Genomic DNA, 26448 nt, shown 5'->3' on the forward strand with positions numbered 1-26448 from the left:
ATCGTACACCAACACTACTTCAATAAAAATCAAAGAACCTTTAAAGTATTGACCCAACACACAAATAACTACCGTCAAGAAAAAGACCAGTATTAAAAAAAAAAAAAAGAAAGAAAAAGACCAGTATTATTTAAAGAAAGACAAGACCAAGTCATCAGCCACAAAAAATTGACAACGTTCAGCAGTCAGTGAAACATTACTAGACACATAAAGAAGCAGGAACATGTGACACTCGGTGAGAGAAAAATCCTTCAGTGGAATCAGGCCTAGACATGACAGAGGAGACAGACCTAGCAGACAAAAACATGAAAACATTGATTACAAACATTATCCATATACTCGAGGATGTAAAGGAAAACATCAACATAATAAAAGAAGAAACGTAAGATTAAAAACCAAGGAAATTAACTTCTAGAGAAAAAAATAAATTATCTGAAGTGAGAATTTCACTGAATGAGACTAACAGCAGATTCAATATTGTGGAAGAATAATCAGTAAACTTGAAGATGTAGCATCAGATCCTATTCAAACTGAAGAATATAGAGAAAAAAGGTTGGAAATGGTGAACAGATGCTCAGAGCTGATAATGAGATAATACTGGGCATTATCACATATGTAAAATTGGAGACCCAGAGGGGAATAGAAAAAAAAATACATATATATATATATATATAAACACTGGCTTCAATTTTTATAAATTTGATCACTACTATAAAATTTCAGATTCAAGATACTCAACACCCTCCAAGTAGGATAATCTCTGTCTCTCTCTCTCTGTCACACACACACATTTACACACCAAGACACATATTATTCGATTATTAAAACCCAGTGAAAAAGAGAAAATATTAAAACCAGCTACAGAAAAATATAAACTACAAAGAAAGAAAGATGAAAATAAGGCGAAACTAGGCAAGCCAAAAGAATTTAAACAACAGAACGGGGAAAAGTTTAACCTAGAATTCCTAATCCAACAAAAATATCCTTCCAAAGCTAATGTACATGGAAACTTTTCCAGACAAACAGTGGCTGAGAGAATTCATCACCAGCATACATACACTACAAAAATATATGAAAAGATCTTCAGGTAAAAGGAAAATGATACTCTAGAGAAACTATACTGTCATCTTAAATTAGAAATAAATCTGAGAAAAGAGGCAGCGTTATCTTAATGCAAAAGGACAGCTTTATTGTTTGCAAGGTTTGCAAACCAGGGATAAGAAGCCTTTGGCTGTAACCAAAAGTACGTTCCTTGGAGGTGAAGGGGTGAGGGGTGTTTGAAAGCACAAGCCAAAGAAGCCACAGTTGGGAGACTTATAAAAGGGGACTGGATGGCCCTTGCAGCCTGACCGCAAGTCACTGCAGCCTGACCAGAAGTTTCCAATGATGGCTGTCACTGGAGCATCTCCTTAGGGGTTTTTCAGGTAGGACCCTTAGCACAATCAGAAGTCCTTATAGTTTTCGTTCGTGGTTTTTCTAAGAACTCAGAGTACGTGACTGAACCCTAGGTCTGTCACGATTGCCTGGCTCCATTTTATTGGGGGTACCTGTTAGCCACACCAGGTCCATTTTCTAAATATGTTCTTTCCACAGAGAATTCCTCTTATTTTTACTTTTCCTTAGGGGATTTTATTTTTACAACAAAGGGATGAAGAGCAATGGAAATGGTTCATATGTGGATAAATATAAAATAGTTAATTTTTCTAATTAAAAAAATCTCTTTCAAATTAACTTTAAAAAATACCATATCATGGGATTTAGAACAATATATTATGGGTCATGCTACGGGCATATCAAAACTATGCTAAGGTATAAGCACAGAGAAGAAAACATGTTACACGGAGCATAGTTCAATTTAATAATAAAAATATCTATTTCCTCCTTGCCCTCACAACCACTCATGGAGAACTATCAGGAAGAAACCTGGAGGCCAGATGTGAAGAGATGCTATTTCTGGAAGGGAAGCAGGTTCAAGTCACCCGGGACCTCCTTGTTCATAGACCTCTGAAGCATCACTGTGAAGAAGGGAACTCAGTCACACCTCTCAAGCCTATTCCCTTGTGAGTTTCTGCACCTGTAAGGGAAACACAGTTCTGAAACAAGGGACCAGTTTCGTGGAAGGTCTGCTCTGGAAAGGACAAGACGGAGGTGTCCCCCAATCAGGGACACCTTAAGAAGGGCTTCTCACCTGGTATAGTAGATCCAGGTGAGGCCATAGGTGAGAAGGAAACCAGCCCCCATCAGGGCCCCCCTGAGCAACGTGAGGACCAGGGGCCAGGAGCCCTCTCTCCGCTCCCCAGAGACTTGGGAGAAGGAAGAGGAGACACCTGGAGGACGAAAAGAGAGAGGAAGGTGGATGATAGGTGTAAGTCCACACCATTATTTTTATTTTGGCCACGCTGCTTGCCATATGGGATTTTAGTTCTGCGACCAGGGATCAAACCCACGTCCTCTGCGTTGGAAGCATGGAGTCTTAACCACTGGACCACCAGGGAAGTCCCTGTAAGTCCACACCTTAAGCCTGCTTTCCACCCTAGCTCGGAACTCAGGCATCCTTGCTTATACTCACCCTGTACAACTAGGTTCAGGGAGACACGGAGGGAGCCCCTCGGGTGCTGAGCTTGGCAGGTTAATTCTCCTCCATCCCCTAAGACCACGTGGGGCAGCTCCAGGACCCCAGGACCCAAAGGCTGTGAGGGGCTCACTGTCAGGCACCCACGGGCCCAGCTTATCCTGGTGGGTGGGTTGCTGTCGACAACACAGACCAGGCGCAGGGACTGGCCCTCCACGACTCGAAGGGAGGTGGCGTTGCCCAGGATCTCTGGGATTAGAGAGACAGAGAGAGCTAGAAGGGCAAGGCTGAGAGGCCCTTCTCTCCCTCTGTCCTCCCAGACACGGGAACAGCGGCTCTGAGACAGGCACTGCAGGCAAGGCCAAGGACGGGGGGCAGTCTATGAGGTGAGGTGGGGGAAGGAGAGGCAACCTGCTGATCCCAGGACAGGGGGCTGTGGACGCTTGAGGAAGAGTCGGCCAGATCTAGGCCTGGGAGAGAACATCCCAGGACGTGGCCCTTGATGTGTGAAACTGTGCAGGGCACTGACATCCGTGGGTCTGGCCACTTGGAGGCCTGCACGCAGGTGATGAGAGCCCCAGGGAGCCATGGGAGGGTTCTGAGCAAGAAAGTCGTAGGGTCAGATCTGGGGCATGTAGAGATCCCTTTGGGGTCCCCATTCTTGCAGGCTGGACAGGGCCAAGACTAGAGGCTGACAGGCCAGAGGGGAGGCTGGTCCGGATCCAGGCCAGAGAGAGGATGGAGGCCTGGGTTGGAGCTGCGGTCACGGGGATGGACGAGGGGGCTGACGTGAGTCATTCTCAGAAAGTCAACGTCGCAAAACTCCCTGAGTCCCGGGGACGATTGGGTGAGACACGGAGCCTAAAGGAATTGCCGAGATCCAGGCTCGGGTTACTCATATCGGAGTGTCCCTTGCAGGGGGAGTGGAGGGCACTCAGGACAGAGGTTTGGGAGAGTCTTCAGGGCAGAGGTAGGATTGGAAACCCCGGAGTAGACGAGCTTCCCCTTGGAATCCTGCAGAACCCAGCTTGGGAACTCAGTCTCCTTGCGGGAGAGACGGAGACAGGGAGGAGGCAGGGAATCCGCGAAGGGATGTCCTGGGAAAGTGAGGAGGGAGAAGAGGTGGGAAGGGAGGGGGCAAGCGGAGGTGACAGTGAGTTGTCACTAGGAATCCACAGTGGCCCTAAAGTGAGCCCTGCCAGGGGACAGGGTTGGGGGGCAGAGGGCAGACGGAGGAGCAGAGAGGGGATGAGTGATGGGCTTGATTCTGTCCATCTTCACAACATCCCTGCATCTGACCTCCATTCCACCCAGGTACTTTTCTCCCACCTGTGCTATTTCCCCGGAAGACACGAATGTCCAGGTTCTGTGGAGCATCTGGAACAGAAAGAAAGAAATGTCCTCCTGCAGCATGATGAGGTGTCATGAGTAACATGACACCATGGGGGGGGGGGTCTCAGCATTCTCCTCGTTCTCCTCCCAGCCTGCCTCCAAGAAGAGTCCCCAAGTATCCCACCCAGGCCTCCCGTCCCCAACGCCCTCCGCCCTCAGGGCCCCGGCGTCCCGGCCCCGCACTCACAGGACACGTTGAGCCTGATGGTTCTGTCTGTGCTCACGCCAGCTCCGGGGAAGGTCACTCGACAGGTGAGGTTGGTGCCGTGGTCCTGGGGCCCCAGGGTGAGCGTGAGCACCGAGGAGTGGGGGCCCTTGGGGTGCAGGGAAGGGAGGGCAACCCCGGTCCAGGAGAAGGTGTGGGGTGTCCCCCTCTCACAGGCCCATGGCACTGCACAGGTGATATTCCTGGGGAGGCCAGATTCTAGGGTCCCCTGGACGTGGATGTCGGGTGTCTGTGTCAGAGCTGAAGAGGAGAGAGAAACAGACCCAGGCCCTGGATGGGGGGCCCCGAGTGTGCCCCTCAGAGCTGTCTCTGCCCCAGGCCAGCCGCAGCGGCCTGTCCTCCTAGGTCCCCTTGGGCCCCTCCCAGGATGAGAAGACAGGGGGTCCCCTCCCAGCCCTGCCCTGGGGGCCCTCAGGGCCCCTGTGTCTGTGTGTCCTCTCCTTGACACCATCCTTACCTGTTACATGCAGGTGGAGCTTGTTCTCTAAATAACTATATTTCACAAAAGGCCCTCACTCCACCCTAAAGAAGTATGTCCCCGTGTCCCCCTGCCGTGCATCTCTGATGTCCAGGGAGCAGCTGTAGGTCCGGGGGTCTCCAAGGAGGTGGAATCGGCCCTGGGTGTCCGTCAGCACCCCACGACCTGGGTCGTTTGTGGCCACTGGACGATTCTGGTCGGTTCTGGCCCCTTCCTGGAACCAGTAGCCGAAAGATGGGACAGAGTAGTCCCAGTAGGCCCGGGGATGGTGGAAGAAGCAGGGCACGCGGACACACAGGCCCTCCTGCACCGTCACGGACTCCTGCACTTCCAGCCGGTATTCTCTGTCCTGAGCCAGGGACCCTGCGGGGAAACGAGGGTCAGCCACAGCCCCTGCCCTGCCCAGCCCTCTCCCCGCAGCCCACCCACCTGCCCACAGCAGGGACAGCAGCAGCGGCAGCATCTCTGAGACGGAGGGCTTCTGGGCGTCCTGTGTGTGAAAAGAGAAGGGGAAGGAGAGAGGGAGGTAAGGCTGCGGGGAGACCCACGGGAAGCCGGGGAGGAACACGAGACCCAGGTGTTCACAGAAGAGGAACTGCAGAGCCAGAGCTCGGCCCCCCTCCGCACAGAGCGGACGGACACCCCTCAGTCCAGAGACCCCGGAGACCTGCCCAGAGAGGAGCAGGCAAGGAGGAGAGCCCTGCCCTGCCCCCCATCTCGGGTGGGTCCTTCCAGCACCAGAGCCTCTGAGGACACGGAGGCGTAGGACACGGTGAGCCTCCTAAGGTCCTCCCGTCTGAGCACCGCTGTCTACACCAGGGAGCCGCTCAGCTCCTGTCTTGACCTGGAGGGTCCCAGCCTCACCTAGACCCTCGGGTGGTCGGTCCCGCAAGATGTCGGGTTCTTTAGGGTCTGTGTGAGCGTCTGGGGCAGAAGACAAGAAGGGGCTCCTGGGTGACGTGAAGGCAGCCGCCAATCATGCCTTCACTCCTTCCCCCAACACTGAGCATCTTGGGCTGGTGACCTGGAGACCAGAAGGGCTACGGCTGGCCTGGTCCCTGCCCAGGAGATGCTCCCACCCGGGCCCATCACTTCCTCCCCAAACAGGCAGCACTGTCGGGCTTTAGAGCTGCATCAGTGGTGAGATTGCCGAGTGTCCGGCAGCATACTGGGTATTTTCTTTTAATGAGTATGACTTTTTTTTAATCTAGTAAAAAAATAACTCTTTTCAAGTTGAAAACCTTGAAATTCTGTACCTACTAAACAACCAATCCTTCTTCCTTCTTCCTGCCAGCTCCTGGCAACCACAGTTCTATTTTCTCTCTCGAGGAATTTGACTCCTTTGTCTACCCCATAAAAGCGTAATTATGTAGTGTTTGTCTTTTTTTCACTAGGTTGTTGAACTTACCGTAATGTCCTCAAAGTTCATCCGTGTGGTAGCAAGTGTCAGAAATTCCCTCCTTTTTCAGGCTGAATAATATTCCATGGTTTTGCTTATCCCTTCATCTGTTGAGGGCAAGCTGGGTTGCTTCCATCACTTGGCTATAGTGAATAACGCTACTAGGAACACGAGTGTGCAAATATCTCCTGGAGTCCCTGCTCTCAGTTCCCTTTGAGAGATATCCAGAAGTGAAAGTCAGGATCATGTGTTAATTCTATATTTAAGTTTTTGAGGAAGTATCATACTCTTATCATCCCACCCCACCCACTTTTTTTAACCTCATCTATTGTCATCTTACACTAACTCTACAATTTAAGGTCTCTACCCTGGACCCCTCCTCTGATCCCCAGACTTTCATATCCAGCTCTCTACATACATTTCTGCATCATATTTGATCCTCATTTCCCCTCACCTACCACATCCATTAGAAACTTCTGTTAGCTTGACCTTCACAACATATTCAAAACATATCCTCTCTATCTACACGATCTCCTCGGTCCACTGCACCATCACCTCCTGCCTGGAGTACCCAGCAGGGTCCTGCCACATCTCTTTCTTGCTGCCCTGGACCCACTCTGGCTGATTCTGAACACAACAGCCTGAGGATCCTACCTCAATGAGGGTCTAATCCTATGTCCGCTCTCCTCAAAGGCTTCCAGAATCCTGCATTGGCCTGCAGTCGCCTTGCACGGGGTCTGCAGCATCCTCCCATCTTCCCCCCAATCCCTTTGCCTCCCCACACCAATATGTCACATGCTCACGTCCTTGTGTGATTTTCCTCCAAACCTGTCAAGAGCTGACATGCTCTCATTTTACTTATCATTTCTTTGAAAAGTTCTTGTCCACATAACGACATTCCCATGAGGACAGAAGTACTTCTCGTTTCTAAAATCACCATAAAACAAAACACCATTTGAAACATTGTATACGGTACGATTCAATGGCACTAAGTACATACACAACGTTAGTGCAACCGTCATCACTCTATCTCCAGCATGTTCTCATCATCCCAAACAGAAACTCTGCTGCAGTTACACAATAACTCCTCACCATCCCCATCCCCTAGCTGCAAGCAACACCATTCTACTTTCTGTTTCGATGAATGTGCCTCGTAGGGAGCTCGTATAAGCAGAATCAAACGATATCTGTCCCTTTGTGTCTGCTTCTTTCAGGTAGCACACTGTTTTCCAGAGTCACCGGCGTTGTAGCGTGTGTCAGAATTTGCGTTGCTTTGAAAGGCTGAATGATACTTGATTGTAGGTGTTACCACGTTTGGTTCATCCATTCAGTTGCTGGGCGCTGGGACTGGTTCCACCACTGCTGGGAATCTTGCTGCTATGAACAATGGCATGGAAGTTATCTGTTTGAGCCCATGCTCTTTTCAGCAAGGAAGATCCGTCGCCCCGCAAAATAAATAAAATAAATAAAAAATTTATAAAGTATGCTACGTAATGAATATTTGAGTTAACAGCTTGCGGTATACATGTGCGGGTCTGGGCTGGGACGACAGGGGTTGAGAAGAAAGCAGAGTTGTCCCTGGAGGTGGACACATGGACACATTCACCGAGGGGGAGGAGAGGGCCCTGGGCGGAGTCGTGAGAACACGCACGCTCTCAGGCGCGGTGCGGTGCGGTGCGCACGGGCTTAAGCTTAATTGCGGGTTGGAGGGGGAGGTGGTAGTTGTGACTGAGATAGCCCGGCCGGGGAGACAGGAAGAGAACAAGGTGGTTACTGGTGACCCAGGTGAGAGTTTTGCCAGGCAGGGGTGGGAGAGGGCGGCAGCCAGATGGCCGGGAGCAGACGGGTGATGCGAACGGGAGGCGTTGCACTGACCGCCTTTAGCCCTCTCCTAGTTGCCACCTCCGTCAGTGCCACAGAGGAGAGCTTCCTTCCTACCTGTGCCATTTCCTTGGATGGGGCCAAAAGCCAGGTTCTGGGAGCATTCGGGATAGAGACAGAAAATATTTTCTACTTCCATCATGGGAAGATATGGTGGCTTAACTTCTTTGGTTGGATCCACAAAAGGGTGGTGAGGTGGGGACGGTTGTGCTTTCTTCTCCGTTCTCAGGCTGGGCTTCTGGCCACACATCAGGTCCCACAGGCTCTGCAGCTGGGTCCCTCCTCAGGGACCAGCTGATTAAAGCAAGGAGTCAAAATGAAAATAACAATTAAGCCTTTAATCGCTTACTTGTTAAAGAACAGTGAAGCCGACTTTTTTCAGGACCACTGTCACAGGCGCAGGGACCCCTGCAGTGGGGCTTTGCAGCAGGGGAAAGGGATCAGGCTCAATTCTGAATACAACAAGGCAAAGTGGGAATTTATTGCCAAGGAGCGGGGTGAGGGGTCAGCGGATGGAAAATTACTAAGAGGAAACACAGGGGCAAAGGGGGATTCTGGCTAAACCGACCTGCCAGGCTTCTTGCTGAAGGTCGGCCAGGGTGATCAGGTATCAGCTGGGGGCTAGTGAAGGGTGAGGAACCCCATCAGACATTGAGGGTAAGGGATTTTGGTTAAACTGTCTTACCAGGATTCTTGGAAAAAAAATGGACGATGCAAAGATAGATGCAGAACTCAAGAACTTGTTGAAAAAGAGCTTCAAGAGCCTGGCTAAAATTATCCAAGGAGAGAACCTTTGCTGATGGTCAGGGTGACCAGCACAGACATGGGGGTCGTCTCGCGGACGCGGGACCCAGAACAAAAAGCTCTAGTGGGTCTAAGGACCCTGGGTTGGGGGTGGCGTTGGGAATGGAAATGTACTGAGTCCTGAATCAGAGTGGGGAAAAGTGTCTCCAATTTTTCCTGCTTCTCCTCTACGAGGAGGCTTCGGTGGAGATGCCTGAAGACCTCTGCCCAAGGCTTCAGATAAACAGACCAAAGAATAAAGTCATCTGAGCTAGGAATGCAAAAATGTGAACAGCACGATGGGCCAGGGCAGTCTGAGTCCTTCGCTGCAACTCCTTTCAGAGACTACAGTGCAGCACGCCCGTGAGGCCAGCCAAGGAAAGCTTTTGCATTTGCCTATGATCAGGCCTGAAAAATCACGTATAGGTTTGTAGCCATGAGCTGAACTCCTCAGATGGCTCTATACATAGACCTATCACCTCCTAGGAAGGTCTCCTGACAACGTAGGGCTGGTGTCCTGATCCTTTTTAAAAATTTTATTTATTTTTAAAAATATTTTTATTGGAGTTTAGTTGACTTACAGTGTTGTGTTAGTTTCAGGTGTACGGCAAAGTGAATCAGTTACACATAGACACATATCCTGGTGTCATGATCTTGGGACCCGAACATATGGGTGAATAATAAGGAATGGGGGACCCTGGGCCCCATGGAGGAGAGAAGCATCCTCCTACTGGACTTTGGGCTGTTCAGACTCCAAAACGGTTGTACTTCAGGTTAAAGGGATGTAGGTTTGGGGTATCTGGTAACAAGCTGAAGAGGAGAAAATGATTCAGACCCCAGAGGGGAGACCCTGAGACTCCACCTCGGCTTCCCCTGGGGTCCTCAACAAGTCCTCCACCCTCCAGATAAGGAGTACATGTGTTCCTGTCTCTGGGGTTCTCTCCTGGGGATCCCTGGCTACTTGTCACATTCAGATATATTGGGAGTCCTTTTTCACATAATATTTCTCTACCTTAAAGTATTCCCACTTCCCCGCATCTTGGAGAATCTGATGCTTAGAGAGCAACTGTGGGTCCCTGGATCCCACAGAAGGTTGGATTGGCCCCAGATTGTTTCTTCCAGGTTTTGATGGGGTCTGTGGCCAGAAGGGGATTACAATGTCTGCTGCCCACCTCCAGGATCTGAAGGTGGATGTCGAATGGGCTAAAGTCAGTCCAGAAAATCCATGGGTTGAAATGGAGAACGGGATGGGATGCATAGGTTCTCCTTCACCGTCACTGAGTAAAGGTTACAGATCGCACCTGCGCCAACCTCCAGGGACCACTGCAGGAAACTGAGTCTCTGTCTGCTGCCCTGCCAGGAAACCTCTTCCTCACATCTGTTGCCCTCACGGTTGTGGCCACAGTGGCAGCAGCATTTCTGGGCTGCAGAGGATAATCTAGATTCGCCTGACGCCATCTGAATAGCCTTTCCCAGCTTGGAGATGGGGGCGGCCATGGGGTGCTAAGAGAGCTGGGGGTGCTTCCTGGGTTGAAGTGTATGGCTTCTATGTCAAACTTCTCCCTTCAACAGAAACACCCATCTCTCCCTCGGGCCACTGCCGGGGGGAAGTGAAAGCTGCGCTCTTCTCTCCTGGGACCACAGCTGGGTGGACTCTTCCTGAACCCTGAAACGCTGACTCTCTCTTCCTGAAGACCAACCCCCACTCCCCTTAAGACACATGGGGGGTTTGGGGGTCTATTTTCCCCAGATAGGTTTCTTGGAGTCTAGACAGACGTAGATAGGGAGGCCTTGATCCTGTTCATATCAAGTCCCCAAGCCTCTCCCAATTCACCTTCCCATCAGAACCTACCCACAGCGGGATTGCTCTTTCCAGCCAAGACACCATCTCGTCCCCAGGAAGCAGGGGGGTGTCGCTGTCCGTGGTGCTGAAGCAGTATTGGCTCTTGAGTTTAGGAGTAACTGGATTGTACAGAAGGGTCTGACTAGACACGAAACAGATCTGGACCTCAGGGCAGAAAACCATCTGAGGCAGAAGGACTGGGTCTGCCTAGGAAGGAGAAGATCAGGGAGGGGCCGATCCTCTGGCCTGGGGCCAATCCTTTGCCTCTCCTTCTTCCTTCTTTACTCTCTGGAAAGTCTTGTAGATTCTGCCAAGCCACTTAATCAAAGCCAGCAGCAGCTCTCCCCTCCCCCCACCCCTTCTTGTTTCATGAGAAAAATAAAGCCCTGTTTGGTTTTGGGTTTTTTGTTTCATTTATTTTTGGCTGTGTTGGGTCTTCGTTGCTGAGCGCGGGCTCTCTCTAGTTGCGGTGAGTGGGGCTACTCTTCTTTGCAGCGCGTGGGCTTCTCATTGCGGTGGCTTCTCTTGTTGCCGAGCATACGCTCTAGGCGTGCGGGCTTCAGTAGTTGCGGCACGTGGGCTCAGTAGTTGTAGCTCACGGGCTCTAGAGCACAGGCTCAGTAGTTGTGATGCACGGGCTTAGCTGCTCCGTGGCATGTGGGATCTTCCCGGACCAGGGATCGAACCCGTGTCGCCACCCGGGAAGTCCCGCCCTATTTGTTAAGGTTCCTGAAAGTCAGCTTTTTTTGTAACTTAGAATGAAGTGCGTTTCTAATTGATACGGTATGTGGAGATGATTCCTCCAGTTCCATTTGAAGCCAGCACGACATTTTCCAAAAGTGCCCTACTCATATGAGAGTGCCTGGTGTGCTTGACTTCTTTCATGTTTGCTAATTCAAGAGTAGAGAAACAGTATTGTATCTTTTCTTTACTTTGCATTGATGTGATTATAAACAACCTTTCCCATCTTTTTAAATTAACTGTAATCCTTCTTTGTGATTTATCTATTCGAAGGGTTTACACAGAAGGACCGTGGAGCTTTCCTTATCAACTTCTCTAAAGATTCTTTTTTCTTTTTTGCGGTACGCGGGCCTCTCGCTGTTGTGGCCTCTCCCGTGCGGAGCACGGGCTCCGGACGCGCAGGCTCAGCGGCCACGGCTCACGGGCCCAGCGGCTCCGCGGCATGTGGGATCTTCCCGGACCGGGGCACGAACCCGCGTCCCCTGCATCGGCAGGCGGACTCTCAACCACTGCGCCACCAGGGAAGCCCAACTTCTCTAAAGATTCTGATCTCATCCCTATTATTAACCTTAGAGAATAATATATTTTTACCAACAAAATATGCATCCCTAGATTTCAAAGTTTTATTACTTTTGACCTTTATGTGAATGGTATCATACAGTACACATTTTTTCCCTGGCTACTTCCACTTGGTATCAGCTAAAAAAAAATTTTTTTATGGTGAAGTGTATAATGTTCAGAAGATACAAATGGGTAAGTGTGCAGTACAGTGACTTATCACAAAGCAAACGCACTCAGTTCACGAAATATCGCCAGTTTGAGATATCGAGTATCGCCAGCTCCCAAAATAGCTCAAGAGTCCACACACCCACCATCAGAGCATGAGGTTCCTACTTCCTCACATCTTTGCTACCCTTGCTGTTATCTGCCTTCTTGGTTCTCCAACCTGATGTGTGTAGAGCAGTATCTCGTTTCGGTTTGAATTTTCTTCAACTACCAGTGTGTTTCAGCATCTCAATATGGACTTGTTTTCCATTCATATTTCCACATTTCTGAAATAAATATTCATGTCATTTGCTATTTTTATGATGGCTTGTTTTTCTTCTTGTTGATTTGTGAAAGTTTTGGTACATTCTAGTCAAAAAGCTCTTGTGGGCTTAAATGAAGGAAATAATTCCTCCCATTCTGTCATTTCTCAATTGAACTGATCTCAGTTGTCCTCTATTTGATGTGAACCTTCATTTTGATGCAATCAAATCTATGTGTCTCTGGTCACAACACTGTGTATCCCTCCTAAAAGTATCCATGATCCTGGCTTTTACATTAACCATTTCCATGCTTGCTTTTTTTTTTTTTTTTTTGCGGTACGCGGGCCTCTCGCTGTTGTGGCCTCTCCCGTTGCGGAGCACAGGCTCCGGACACGCAGGCCCAGCGGCCATGGCTCACCAGCCCAGCCGCTCCGCAGCATGTGGGATCTTCCCGGACCGGGGCACGAACCCATGTCTCCTGCATCAGTAGGCGGACTCTCAACCACTGCGCCACCAGGGAAGCCCTCCATGCTTTCTTTATAGTTTTATCACCAATGTATCCCTAAAAATTATAGTTCAGGGGCTTCCCTGGTGGCGCAGTGGTTAAGAATCCGCCTGCCAACGCAGGGGACATGGATTCGAGCCCTGGTCTGGGAAGATCCCACATGCCGCGGAGCAACTAAGCTCGTGCAACACAACTACTGAGCCTGGGCTCTAGAGCTCACGAGCCACAACTATTGAGCCCACGTGCCACAACTACTGAGGCCTGCGCACCTAGAGCCCATGCTCCGCAACAAGAAAAGCCACCGAGATGAGAAGCCTACACAACACAACGAAGAGTAGCCCCCACTCGCCGCAGCTAGGGAAAGCCCACCCGCAGCAAAGAAGAACCAACGCAGCCAAAAATAAATAAATAAATTTATTAAAAAAGTATAGTTCAGATAAACCTATTTTTGAACTTTTTATAAGTGCAATCATATTATATGTCATTGCCTGTGTCTTGCTTCATTTTTTTTATTGTGATATAATTTACATATAATGAATATATATTTAGGTACATTTATAAATAATAGATGTATACACAAGTAAATGTTTAAAATAATCAATAGACTTTATTGTTGTAGAACAGTTTTAGGTTTACAGAAAAATTGAGCAGACAGTACAGAGAGTTCCCATAGGCACCCTAACCCCCTCATATTCTTCCCTATTACTAACATCTTGCATTAGTGTAGTATATTTGTTACAAATAATGAACCAATACTGACACATCATCATCAACCAAAGTCCATAGTTCACAGTGAAGTTCTCTCTTTGTGTTACACAATGCTATGGGTTTTGACAAAAGCATAATGTCATGTATCCACCATTACAGTATCTTACATACATATTTTATCATATATGTGTGATATACACTTATGTATGACATATAAATATATATGTGAATAATTTTTATTTAATGTATTTATGTCTAGTCCACAGGATTTTTGTTGTTTAAAATTTTTTTTCTTTTTTTAAATTAATCTTTATTGGAGTAGAGTTGCTTTACAATGTTGTGTTAGTTTCTGCTGTACAGCAAAGTGAATCAGCTGTATGTATACATACATTCAGTCATTTTTAGATTTCCTTCCCAGTTAGGTCACCAAAGGGCACTGAGTAGAGTTCCCTGTGTGATACAGTAGGTTCTCATTAGTTATCTATTTTATACATAGTAGTGTGTGTATGTCAATTCCAACCCCCCAGTTCATCCCACCTCCCCCCACCTTGGTAACCATAAGTTTGTTCTCTACATCTGTGACTCTCCCTCTGCTTTGCACATAAGTTCATTGTATCTTTTTCTAGGTTCCACACATAAGCGATATTATACAATATTTGTTTTGCTCTTTGACTTATTTCACTGTGTACGGCACTCTCTAGGTCGATTCACGTCTCTGCAAACGGCACTATTTCATTCCTTTTCATGGCTGAGTAATATTCCACTGTATATAGGTACCACATCTTCTTTATCCTTTCCTCTGTCGATGGGCATTTAGGTTGCTTCCATGTCCTGGCTATTGTAAATAGAGCTGCAATGAACATTGGAGTCCATGCGTCCTTTTGAATTACGGTTTTCTCTGGGTATATGCCCAGGAGTGGGATTGCTGGGTCGTATGGTAGCTCTATTTTTAGTTTTTTAAGGAACATCCATACTGTTCTCCACAGTGACTGCACCAATTTACCTTCCCACCAACAGTGCAAGAGGGTTCCCTTCTCTCCACACCCTCTCCAGCATTTATCGTTTGTAGATTTTTTGATGATGGCCATTCTGACTGGTGTGAGGTGATACCTCATTGTAGTTTTGATTTGCATTTCTCTAATGATTAGTGATGTTGAGCATCCTTTCATGTGTCTGTTGGCCATCTGTACGTCTTCTTTGGAGAAATGTCTATTTAGGTCTTCTGCCCATTTTTTGATTGTGTTGTTTGTTTTTTTGATATTGAGCTGCATGAGCTCTTTGAATATTTTGGAGATTAATCCCTTGTCAGTTGCTTCATTTGCAAATATTTTCTCCCATCCTGAGGGTTGTCTTTTCGTTTTGTTTACGGTTTCCTTTGCTTAGTACACAGGTTTTAATGAGTTTTGATAAATGCATTCATCCACCCCAATCAAGATGTAGAATATTTCCGTCACTACTCCAACTTTCCTTATACTATGCCTCCCTGAGGCAGCCTTTACTGATTTCTATCGCCATAGCTTAGTTTTGGCCATATTAGAACTTCATAAAAACGGAATCATAACTGTGTCCTCTTTTACGTCTGGCGCCTTCGGATTCCTGCATGCTGTTGGTTCCTGCCTCAATGGTTCATTCCATTCTATTGCTGAGTAGTATCTCTGGGACAGGGAGTCCAGAACCTGCTGCTTCCTGTGTCTGCCCTCACGTGCTGGAGAACTGACTCTGGAGCTCCTGCTCACCTCACATGATCCATTCTGCTCCTCTGGACCCAAGACCTGGGGCCTCTGGGGCAAACTCACATCAGCAGGCATGTCCCCTCTGGGTCTTTCTTGCTGACAGCTCCACTTTTCCCAGGAGCCCAAAGATAGGTGGGCATCTGAAGGCTCCAACCAGAGCCACAGGAGCGAGTGGGGCTGGGAAGTGAAGGAGGATTTTGTAGCCTCAATGATGCGGCCTGACCCAGGGGCTCTGCAGAGACATGAAGCAGCCCTCGAAAGGCAGCGACCACATGGTCACTCATCCACCATTCGCTCTGCATCAGTTTCTGGGGCCCTTGGGGAAGGTCACCGTGCTAGCCACTGACAGGAGACAGAGCTCAGAAAAGTCGAACAGCATTAAAACAAAAAAAAGAGAGATTTGGACTACACTTAATGCAACTTCATCACAGCTCTGCCACCTTTTAACTGTGAGAATACGAAGCTGTGACTTTAGCTGTAGTTTCCAAGATGTGTGGGAAGGGATTAATCACAGGTTTGAAAGTGGCATTCGATGGGGCCTGTGAAGCCCTGAGCACCTACCTGGCACTTGGTAAACACGGCAGCCTAAATAATCCCCCATGTGGGGCTTCAAATAACCCATTCCAATAGGAAACCACCAGCAATCTGCCCCATCAGTGACCCTCACCATGTCCACAGGGACCCAAGGAGAGGCCAACGTCGACCCACTCATTCATCCCCAAAGGACCCCAACACTCACTGCCCAGGAAGCAATGCGGTCACCCTCGCAAACCTCCATCACGGACCCCCTAGGTCTCCCATCCCCTGGTTCCCACATGCTGTGCTTAGCACCGCAATTACTGATTTCATATGTCCTCCATCAGTGACTGTCCCCCTTGCGTGTGTTACAAGGTGAGCCTCAAAGCCCTCCGATCCCTGAAGCCCCTGCTCCCAATCAACCACTGCCTCCTACAGCCCCCCAAGTGGTGAATCACTTCCCCTAATGTCCCCCAGCCCCAGGAATAGTTCTCAGGAGCCTGGGGGCAGACACAGGGAGCAGCGTATCCTGGACTGCCTGTTCCTGGGACAATCTGGACCCTCCTGCTGAGAGCAGACCACAGAGGGCAGATGCTTCCTTGTCCACAGGCCTTCTGTGTTATGCAGGAAACCACGGTCTGGCTGATGAAGAAGTATGTGTTTGTTATTGTTTTGTTTTGAAGTAATTAATTTGGCTGCGTAGGGTCTTAAGTTGCGGTATGCAGGCTTCTCTCTAGTCGCGTCTCGTGGGCTTAGCTGCCCCGCCGCATGTGGGATCTTAAGTTCCCTGACTAGGGATCGAACCTGCATCCCCTGCATTGGAAGGCGAATTCTTAACCACTGGACCGCCAGGGAAGGCCCCAGAATGTGTTTGTTGGAATAGATTTGCTGGGGAGAGTGATGGGGAATCTGTGGGGTTGAGTATCAGGGGTGTTTCCAGGGTGAGTGATTGGGGAGATTTACAGTGGGTGAGGGGGGGGGTCTTTGAGGAGAGTGATCTCTTCCAGGGCATTGGTGGGGAGAATGACTGGTGGGGACTGCGTAAGGTGAGTGATGGGAGGATCTTTTAACTGCGTGACAGGGAGTCTGTGGGGTGAGTGATGAAGTTCTGAGTGTTGGGGGCAAGTTTCTCTAATTTAAGTTGGATGTATGGTTCATGAAGTTTAACCCTCTTCTTTTGTTTTTCTGTATGTATGTATATAAGTACTTTTGTAACCATTAAACTCCAAGTATAATTTTACTGTTGGGTTTTATATCATTGGTTCATGAGACTTGCTCATTTGAGGACAGTGAAACATGCATATGAGAAGGGACCTAAGTTTGGAACCTTATAGGAGATGAACCCTGTCGAGCCCTTGGCACCTTCCTGGCACATGGTAAACAGTGAATAAAATAAAAATCAGCAAGTTGCAGAGTCAGGTATCAGGTACCGTGTTTAATTTTCACACAATCCTGTCAGCTAAATAGTATGTTCATTATTACACCCATTCTGTGGATGAGGAAACTGAGGCTGAGTGCTGTTACATAATTTGCCTTAAGGTCCAAAGGGAGGTATAGGGAATCGGTCCAACGTCCGCCTCATTCTAAATTGCACACAATTGCCACAATCCCATCTGGTTCCCTACATGATCCAATTCCAGAAACACCATTTCCGTTTCCTGTTGCCTTCAGAGAGCTTAGGTTTTGGAGTGGCCATGTCTGGTGTGCCTACTCTGAGTTCTGGACATTTCACTGCCTATCCAGATGATTAGACTAGGATGCTTTTCCAGTCTTTGCCCTGAGGCATGTGATGGTACACATCTGTCAACTGCCGGCAAAGAAAGAACTATAATCCCATTTCAGGGATTGAAGCTTGCCATCTGCTCAGGGCTCAACTGTGTCTCTGGCAATGTTTCAGTAAACTAATAAGGAATGTGAAGACATTATCTCAAATTCTGGCGAGCTGCTGTGAAGCCATAAATTAAATGAAGCACAAGGCTGATGTTCTCACTATGAGACAGCAAGTTTCCTGTCTGGGTATTTGTCGGCTGAGCAATTCTTCTGGGAAGAGAATGAAAACTATTTTATGGATGGGGCTCTCTGTTCATCCCTTGTTGTATAAGACTAAGAACTTGGCATGTGTTTACATGTATCATCTGGTATTTAATATCAAGTATGTGGTTTTATCATCCACATTTTGTAACTGTACATTCCTTCCAGGTGTTCAATCCATCCCTGTCCAGACAGTTTTAAAAATACAAATTCTAGTGTGAAAGTAAGCTATGGTTGTTAGAGAAAAATTTCAATGACAAAAAGTGAAAAAAAAAAAAGAAGAGGATGCTTGTGAGGCTTACAAGTGGGTGGGCGAGAGGGTGCCTCCCCGAGATCTTAGGGGGCTACAGTTTTATAATCAAAGGAAAAGTGGGGAGGGGGAGAAGGCCACCTCCTTCCTCATTCTTTTTTTTTTTTTTGCGGTACGCGGGCCTTTCACTGCTGTGGCCTCTCCCGTTGCGGAGCACAGGCTCCGGACGCGCAGGCTCAGCGGCCATGGCTCACGGGCCCAGCCGCTCCGCGGCATGTGGGATCTTCCCGGACCGGGGCACGAACCCGCGTCCCCTGCATCGGCAGGCGGACTCTCAACCACTGCGCCACCAGGGAAGCCCCCTTCCTCATTCTTGAGTAGACGTCATGCTTTCATCATCAGCTCCGCCTCCAGGTTGGGCAGGGGAGGTTTTTTGTCCCTACATGGTCAAGGCAGGACTGTAAAAATTATTTTAGGTCTCTGTACGATGAGTACCTTTCCATAAATTATTGTTTTTTATGTGTGCAGAGAGCATGCCCTAGGGCGTCATTAACCTACTGAGCTCACTGGGCAGGATGTGGGTCTCACGCCACCATTGTTTTATTGTTTTGGGGCATGTCTCAAACTTCTGTCGCACGGTTTTGCTGCTAGGCAAGCCTGCTTGGTTTTGTGGTTAAGTAAACCTGCTTTCTTGAGTGATCATTAACTTACAGGGGTCTCCCATACTTTTTTCTTTACTTACAATACCCTAGTGAGATTAACTATTAATTACCTAATTTGTCCTTTACTCTGTCCCTATCATTGGGACACTTCATTTAAAGGGAGAAGAAAGAGGGATTCCCTGGTGGCACAGTGGTTGGGAGTCCGCCCGCCGATGCAGGGGACACGGGTTTGTGCCCCGGTCCGGGAAGATCCCATATGCCGTGGAGCGGCTGGGCCCGTCAGCCGTGGCCGCTGAGCCTGCGCGTCTGGAACCTGTGCTCCGCGGCGGGAGAGGCCACAACAGTGAGAGGACCGCGTACCGCAAAAAAAAAAAAAAAAAAAAAAAAAAGGGAGGAGAAAGAAGAAAAGTCAAGTTAAGAGGAAAATACAATTAGTCGGGACAATGCCAGCAAGCCCCGTTGGGCAGAATTTTCAGGAGGCTTTTCCATCATCAGAAGCATACCCTAGAAAAGTGGGCAGTAGTGGCCATAAACAATGGGGCAGATTTCAGGAAATGGAGTGAGGATCTGAAATGAACCTCCTCATTTATGGTAACACGGAAGCATTTCATGGTCATGGGAAGCATAGCCATTAGAAGGGACTATCACACAAAATAACACTGAAAGAACTCAGGTCTACAAATTCATGATTGCACAAGAAAACACATTTCAGACTCAGGGAGAATGGCGATGCTTGGGAAATGAAACGAACGAAAAGTCTGGGACGAATCCTAAGACTGGTAAGAGGGTCACATTCCTTGAATAACATATTCTCACCCAGCTATTCTTCCATTCATTCAACTCAGCCGCCCATCTATACATCCATCCACTTATCCATATTTCCATCCCTCCCATCACACCTGTATTTCCATATATCCATCCATTCTTCTGTTCATCTCTACCAGGTAAGGTTCAATTACGAAAATGGAAATCACTCTAAGTATTTAAGACAAAAGAAATTTAATCAATAAAATTGGTTACAACTGGTAGAAGAGATAAAAAATTCAACACAGGACGATAAAGCAACCTTGAAATGAACAACAGCAGACCACCACCAGGACAAAGGGAAGGGGCAGTGGGACAGAGCCCAGGGATCTGGACACCCAGAAGAAGCTGGACCATGGCAGGTCTTCCCTTTTGGGAGCTGGAGGCTCAGAGGGGATGCAGCCGCTGCCAGAGAGGTTGCACAATGCAAAGAGAGGGGAAGAAATAAATACCTTGGATTTTACATTTTCCTCCTTGATTTTAATCTCCAGCATTTGACTCAGTAACTGACCCTAGTTGGAAGCCAGCTAATGAAGGTACCTGGAAAATGTAGCCTGCAGGGGTAAATCCCATCAGTACAGAGCAGTGTAGGTGAGGGACCGGGAAATGGTCTGAGAGCGCACTAGCCGAGGACTGATCTGTCCATCCACGCATCCTCTCCCATAGGTCCAGTTCAGAAGACCAGACATGAAACTGGACAGAGGATATTTCTGGCTGAGAAAAGTCAGCAAGTATGACCTGGTACACAGAGGTAAGCTGTGGTGAGAGAGATGCCTGGGAGACAGAGACTCTGTCCCTCTGAGCTTCTGTGCCCTGCCTTTCACCATGTCCAGAGGAAAGAGAGTGGTTCAACCCACAATCCCAGCCATGCTCCTCTAGGACCCTCCAATTCTGTGGGAAATTGTAAGAGGAGGTTCTGGGCTAGGGCTGCAGAGACAGACAAGGCCACTCTCCCTTGGGATTTGGGGGCTCACGTGTTAGATCATCTGAGGAAGGGGCCCCTCACCTAGATCCAGGTGAATACGAAGCTGGTCCCCATGAGGGTCCCCTGAAGCAGGGTCAAACCCAGAGCCTGCAAAACACCTTTCTCTACAGACTTAAGAGTCATCTGAGCGAGAAGAGAGAATGAAGTTGAAGAAAGAGAACTGTGGAGATAAAGGGCCTTGGATTTTCAAGGTATGGAAAATAACCCTAAAAGGCAAGAGGAAAGGAGTGTGTATGGAAGTGTGGAGGGCAGAGGCGAAGAGAGGAAACCTTGGCAAGATTATAGGTAAATATAAATCCAAATTAAATATAAACAAATATAATTGTGTTCGTGTGCATACGTGTATGCATGATGATACATACATTGTCAACCTAAATAAATGTAGGAAGCAATGATCAAGCAGAAAGCATTTATTTGGGATCAAAGATTTGCAATTCAGGGCACACAGATTCAGGTAGCCACCCAAACAGCGCCCCACATGGGAGTAAAAGTCAGGGGTTTTTAAAGGCAAAAAAGGGAGATTTGCACTACAAAGAATTTTTATTGGAGGGACTTCCCTGGTGGTGCAGTGGTTAAGAATCCGCCTGCCAATGCAGGGGACACGGCTTCGAGCCCTGGTCTGGGAGGATCCCACGTGCCGCGGGGCGGCTGAGCTCGTGCGCCACAACTACTGAAGCCCACGTGCCTGGAGCCCATGCTCCGCAACAAGGAGGGGTCACCGCAATGAGGTCCACGCACTGCAATGAAGAGCGGCCCCCACTCGCCACAACTGGAGAAAGCCCATGCACAGCAATGAAGACCCAACGCAGCCAAAAATAATAAATTAATTAATTATTTTTAAAAAAAGAATTTTCATTGGAGTCGGAGGCAGAGTCTAGTCTTAGATGAACATGGTTGAGTGCTAAGGCTATAACCAGAGGGTGGAAAAAGTTCGTTGCAGTGACAAGTCGCAGGTGTTCTTGCAGTGTTCTTGAAATATCTGTGGTTTGATCCAGTTCAAAAGTTCATGGTTCCACCTGGTGGGGACGTGCGTAAGGTCCACCCCCTTAATGGCCTCCTGGATCCATTTTAAAAACCCTTGACATAAATGACTCCATTTAATTTCACATTTCACAACATCATATATAATCTCAGAGTTGGGAATGCCAGAGTGATAAGCAAAGGGTTATAAACTCATAAGCTTTAAAGCTTAAAGACGTAAATTCAACTATATAAAATGAGATTTGGATAGCAAATCCAAGCTAAATGAAACCAAAAGACAATGACAAACGAGGAGGATATATTCATGGTCATGTTATAGACTAATGATTGTATTTCCTAATATAAAAAGAACTTGTCCAGGGCTTCCCTGGTGGTGCAGTGGTTGGGAGTCTGCCTGCCGATGCAGGGGACACGGGTTCGTGCCCCGGCCCGGGAAGATCCCACATGCTGCGGAGCAGCTGGGCCCGTGAGCCATGGCTTCTGAGCCTGCGCTCCGCAACGGGAGAGGCCACAGCAGTGAGAGGCCCGCGTACCGCAAAAAAAAAAAAAAAAAAAAAAAAAAAGAACTTGTCCAGGGGCTTCCCTGGTGGCGCAGTGGTTGAGAATCTGCCTCCCAACGCAGGGGACACGGATTCGAGTCCTGGTCTGGGAAGATCCCACATGCCGCGGAGGAACTAGGCCTGTAAGCCACAACTACTGAGCCTGCGCGTCTGGCGGCTGTGCTCCGCAACAAGAGAGGCCGCGAGAGTGAGAGGCCCGCGCACCGTGATGAAGAGTGGCCCCCGCTCGCCGCAACTAGAGAAAGCCCTGGCACGGAAACGAAGACCCAACACAGCCAAAAATAAATAAATAAATAAATAAATAAATTAATTAATTAAAAAAAAAGAACTTGTCCAAATCCTTACGAAAAGAAATATAGGCTAATAATGATGGAAACAGATATGAATAGTCACTTCATTGAATGGCTGAACAGATTAGAATGGAAAATATTAATCATCATGAAATCTATTTAAAAATGCTCACCTTCATGCCTAAAAAGAGAAATTCTAGTTAAAACTATGATGGGGTACATTTTTCATTGTTAAGAATGGAGAGATCAAAATCGGTGCTAATGCAACCTGCCGTTGAGGTTGCAGTGAAGCAGAGACTCTCATCACATTGCAGGAGACAGTGATGCAAATTGGCACAATTTCCTGGAGAGCCATTTGGCCATATCGATCAACACTAGTAATGCACGTGCCCTCTGAGGAATTCAAATTCATACAGACACTTCAGCAGACAGGCATACCTTGGAGACAGTTCAGGTTCAGTTCCAGACCACCACAATAAAGCAAAATAAAGTGAGTCACACAATTTCTTTCTTTTTTGGTTTCCCAGTGCATATATAAAAGTTATGTTTACACTATATAATCTGGTAAGTGTGCAATAGCATTATGTCTAAAATAAAGAAAAAAGGAAAAACAACCCAATATACATACCTTAATTCAAAAATCCTTCACTGCTAAAACATGCAAACCATCACTTGAGCCTCCAGAGAGCTGTCATCTTTTTGCAATAGTAACATCAAAGACCACTATCACAGATCACCGTAAAAACTAAAATGAAGGGCTTCCCTGGTGGCGCAGTGGTTGAGAGTCCGCCTGCCGCTGCAGGGGACACGGGTTTGTGACCCGGTCCGGGAAGATCCCACATGCCGCGGAGCGGCTGGGCCCGTGAGCCATGGCCGCTGAGCCTGCGCGTCTGGAGCCTGTGCTCCGCAACGGGAGAGGCCACAACAGTGAGAGGCCCGCGTACCACAAAAAAAAAAAAAAAAAAAAAGAAAAAAACTAAAATGAAAAAGTTTGAAATACTGCGAGAAATACCAAAATGTGACACAGAGACATGAATTGAGCAAATGTTGTTGGAAAAATGGTGCTGATAAACTTGCTCATCGCAGGGCTGCCACAAAGCTTCGATGTGTTTTTTTTTTTTTAAAAAAAGGTGCAGTATCAGTGAAGCACAATAAAGCGGACGCACGATAAAACGAGGAATGCCTGTATATAAAGAGAGAATACATCCTCAAGTGCTCTCCAAAAACTACATTACCATAACAAAGGACACTTTAAAGGCTCTCAACACTAAGGAAATTTCGAAGTTTTTAGTTCTCTGTCAAGCTCAACACTTCTGGGCTCCCAAGATGTCTCCTCTGGGCAGAGTTGTGCGAGGGACGAAGGGGCTGGATACCTGGATTCTGAGAGTGAGGCTTTAAATCAGTATAGAGAAAGGGTATTTTTCACAATATGCTATGCTGTTTTCTCCTAGACCTATATATACACAAGTATTTAATTGGCTCCTTTCCAACGCGGGACAACTCCAAGACTTTTTAGGAAGGTTGCCTGTTTTCCCTGCCTGTACGGAATGGAAGTTCTTTGAAAATGGCGGCCTCCTTATCATAATCCTTATGGGCGCGGCCATGTCGTCCTCCTGACACAGTCCCCGAAAGAAAACGAACCGCGGAGTAGAAAGACGACGTGACACGCCATGATAACTATTAGCAGGCAGTGGCTTCAAAGGTTCTAGTGAGCATGCGCACAGTTCAAGTCCTGACCGGAATCCCAAACCGCAAGCGGCCCAGAGCGGCCATTTCGCTTCTGCCGTGAACCGCCTGCGGGATGCTGAGGTGATGTGGAGTATCAGCGATGCGTAATCTGTGGGGTCAATGAGGGGAGATCGGCTTGGCGTGAGTGACGTGGGCGTTTGGGGGCCGAGTGATGGGGGCCCGTGGGACGAGTGATGCCGGGTGTGAGGAGTGAGTGGTGGGGATCCATGGGGTGAGCGATGGGGTTCTTAGTGGTGGAGGCTATGGGGTAAGTGGGGTTTTCTAAGTTGAATTCTTGGCTCGCTGATTTTCACTCTTTGCCTAATTTCTGTATGTATGTAAGTACTTTTGTAACTTGAATTCCAAGTTTTTTTTTTCCCAAGTGTTCTTTAATGCAGATTTTATATTGTTGGGCTGGGAATCTTTCTCATAGGAGGACAGTGAACGTGCGTCTCAAGAGGGCCTTGGTATGGTACCGGGAGCCATTTGGGGAAGTGATCCACAGCTTGGGGGCTGTAGGAGGCAGTGGTTGATTGGGGGCAGGGGCTTCAGGGATCGGAGGGCTTTGAGGCTCACATTGTAACACGCAAGGGGGACAGTGATTGAGGGAGGATCTATGAAATAGGAAAGTGGGGTGCTAAGGGTGGCATATGGGAACCAGCGGATGGGAGACCTAGGGGGCCAGTGATGGAGGTTTGCAAGGGTGACAGCATTGCTTTTTGGGCAGTGGGTGTTGGGGTCCTTTGTGAATGGTTGAGTAGGTCCGTGTTGGTCTCCTCGGGTCCCTGTGGACATGGTAAGGGTCAGTGATTGGCTGTTGAGCAGATCAATGATAGTTTCCTACTGGGGTGCGTTATTTGGAACCCTAGGTTGGCGGTTATTTGGGGGGGTCCTGTGGAAATCACACTCCCTTTGGAAACACTTATTGGCAGTCAGGGCAGTAATGATTTCAGAAGCCTGGCCGTGGGGTGACTGGGAGGCATTTCCTGACCTTCTTTGGTCCACTCATTGGGGACTTCTAGAGGTCAGTGTGGTCAACGACTATATTTTGGTTGGGGCGGGGAGGGAGAAATGGAGAGGCAAGAAATGGTAAGTGATTGGGAGTCCTGGTGCATGTCTGCAGGTTTTCCAGGTGAAGGTGGAGTTCCATATGTTGAATTTGAGGGGTTTTTTGGTCAGAAAATGCTGAGCTGTCTATATTATGGATGGGCACTGAAAAGGCCGGAATGTCGGATTAGGCACTCCAGATATAGACAGCTGGAAGTCTCAGCTCTCTGAAGGCAACAGGAAAATGTAAGTGGAATTTCTGGAAATTGACCACGTAGAGGACCACACGGGATAGTGGCGATTGTGTGCACTTTAAAGTGAGGCGGACCTGGGACTCATTCCTTGTTCTTTCTGTAAGGTCGGATCTTAACGAACGGCACCGCGAAACAGAGGAAAGCTTCAAGTGAGCTTTATTAGGGAGCGCTCCCGGGCGAGGGTTGGGCAAGATTTTATAGGGGAAGAAGGGAAAGGGGTGTGGTGAATCTGGGAGGGCGCAGGGTATTCCTTATTTGGTGGTCTTTTCGGGTATCCTGGGGGGACCGTTAGTCCCACCCCTCGAAAGGCGGGAAGGCTGGGCCGGGTTCAAAGTCCCCAGGTCAGTTCCTGGAACTGGGTGGTCGGAGAATTTCGGTCTGAGGCAACCTGTGAATCTGATTGTGTTCCCCTGCCTCGGGCCAGTTGGCCTTACACTTTCCTTTGCACACTGAGTGACCTTAAGGCAAATTATGTAACAGCACTGTTTCCTCATCCACAAAATGGGTATAATAATGATCATGATATTTAGCTGACAGGGTTGCATGAAAATAAAACAAGGTACCTGATACCTGACTCTGCAACTTGCTGATTTTTTTTTCAGTGTTTCCCATATGCCAGGCAGGTGCTGAGGGGACAAGCCTCATCTCACGGAAGCTCCCCGATGCCTATGATAAACACCTTCCTTCTCATTTTGGAAACTGCAACTAAAGTACTGTCTTCGTCTTCTGACGGTTAAAAGGTGTCAGAGCTGCAATGAAAGCTTCCTTAAGTTCAGCCCACACCTCTTCATCTTTTCTCATTTTTTACCCCAATAGCTAGACTTTTCTGAGTTTTGTCTACCCTCATCTTGAACACAGTGACTTTCACCTAGTGGCCCTCAGAAATTCATGTGGAGTGAATATTAGATGAGAACTATGTGGTCGTTGCCTTTCCAGGATTTCTGGTGTCCCCGCAGAGCCCCTGGGTCAGGCCACGTCACTGAGGCTGCAGGATCTCCCTTCACAGCTCCAGCCTGACTCTTCCCAGCAGCTTTGACTGGAGCCTTTGATG

General features: G+C 48.1%; 1 protein-coding gene and 1 long non-coding RNA gene across 2 annotated transcripts in view; one reads left to right on the top strand and one right to left on the bottom strand.

Moving 5' to 3' along the window:
- LOC125962721 (uncharacterized) overlaps positions 1 to 23354 on the top strand; it is a 49422-nt gene extending 26068 nt beyond the window's left edge. Inside the window, exon 2 of the long non-coding RNA XR_007474362.1 lies at positions 23202 to 23354. This is a non-coding gene — a long non-coding RNA (uncharacterized LOC125962721). The remainder of the gene's footprint in view (positions 1 to 23201) is intronic.
- On the bottom strand, positions 1835 to 6285 carry LOC101276171 (sialic acid-binding Ig-like lectin 14). Its single transcript, XM_012539383.3, is given in 8 exon segments — positions 1835 to 2074; positions 2189 to 2327; positions 2570 to 2821; positions 3902 to 3949; positions 4152 to 4430; positions 4648 to 5031; positions 5098 to 5158; positions 6077 to 6285. Coding segments are annotated over 8 exon segments (1227 nt in total). The 5' UTR covers positions 6098 to 6285; the 3' UTR covers positions 1835 to 2031.
- Positions 23355 to 26448: the final 3094 nt, after the last annotated feature.

Source organism: Orcinus orca, chromosome 20 (genome assembly GCF_937001465.1).
Source record: "Orcinus orca chromosome 20, mOrcOrc1.1, whole genome shotgun sequence".
Lineage (NCBI taxonomy): Eukaryota > Metazoa > Chordata > Mammalia > Artiodactyla > Delphinidae > Orcinus > Orcinus orca.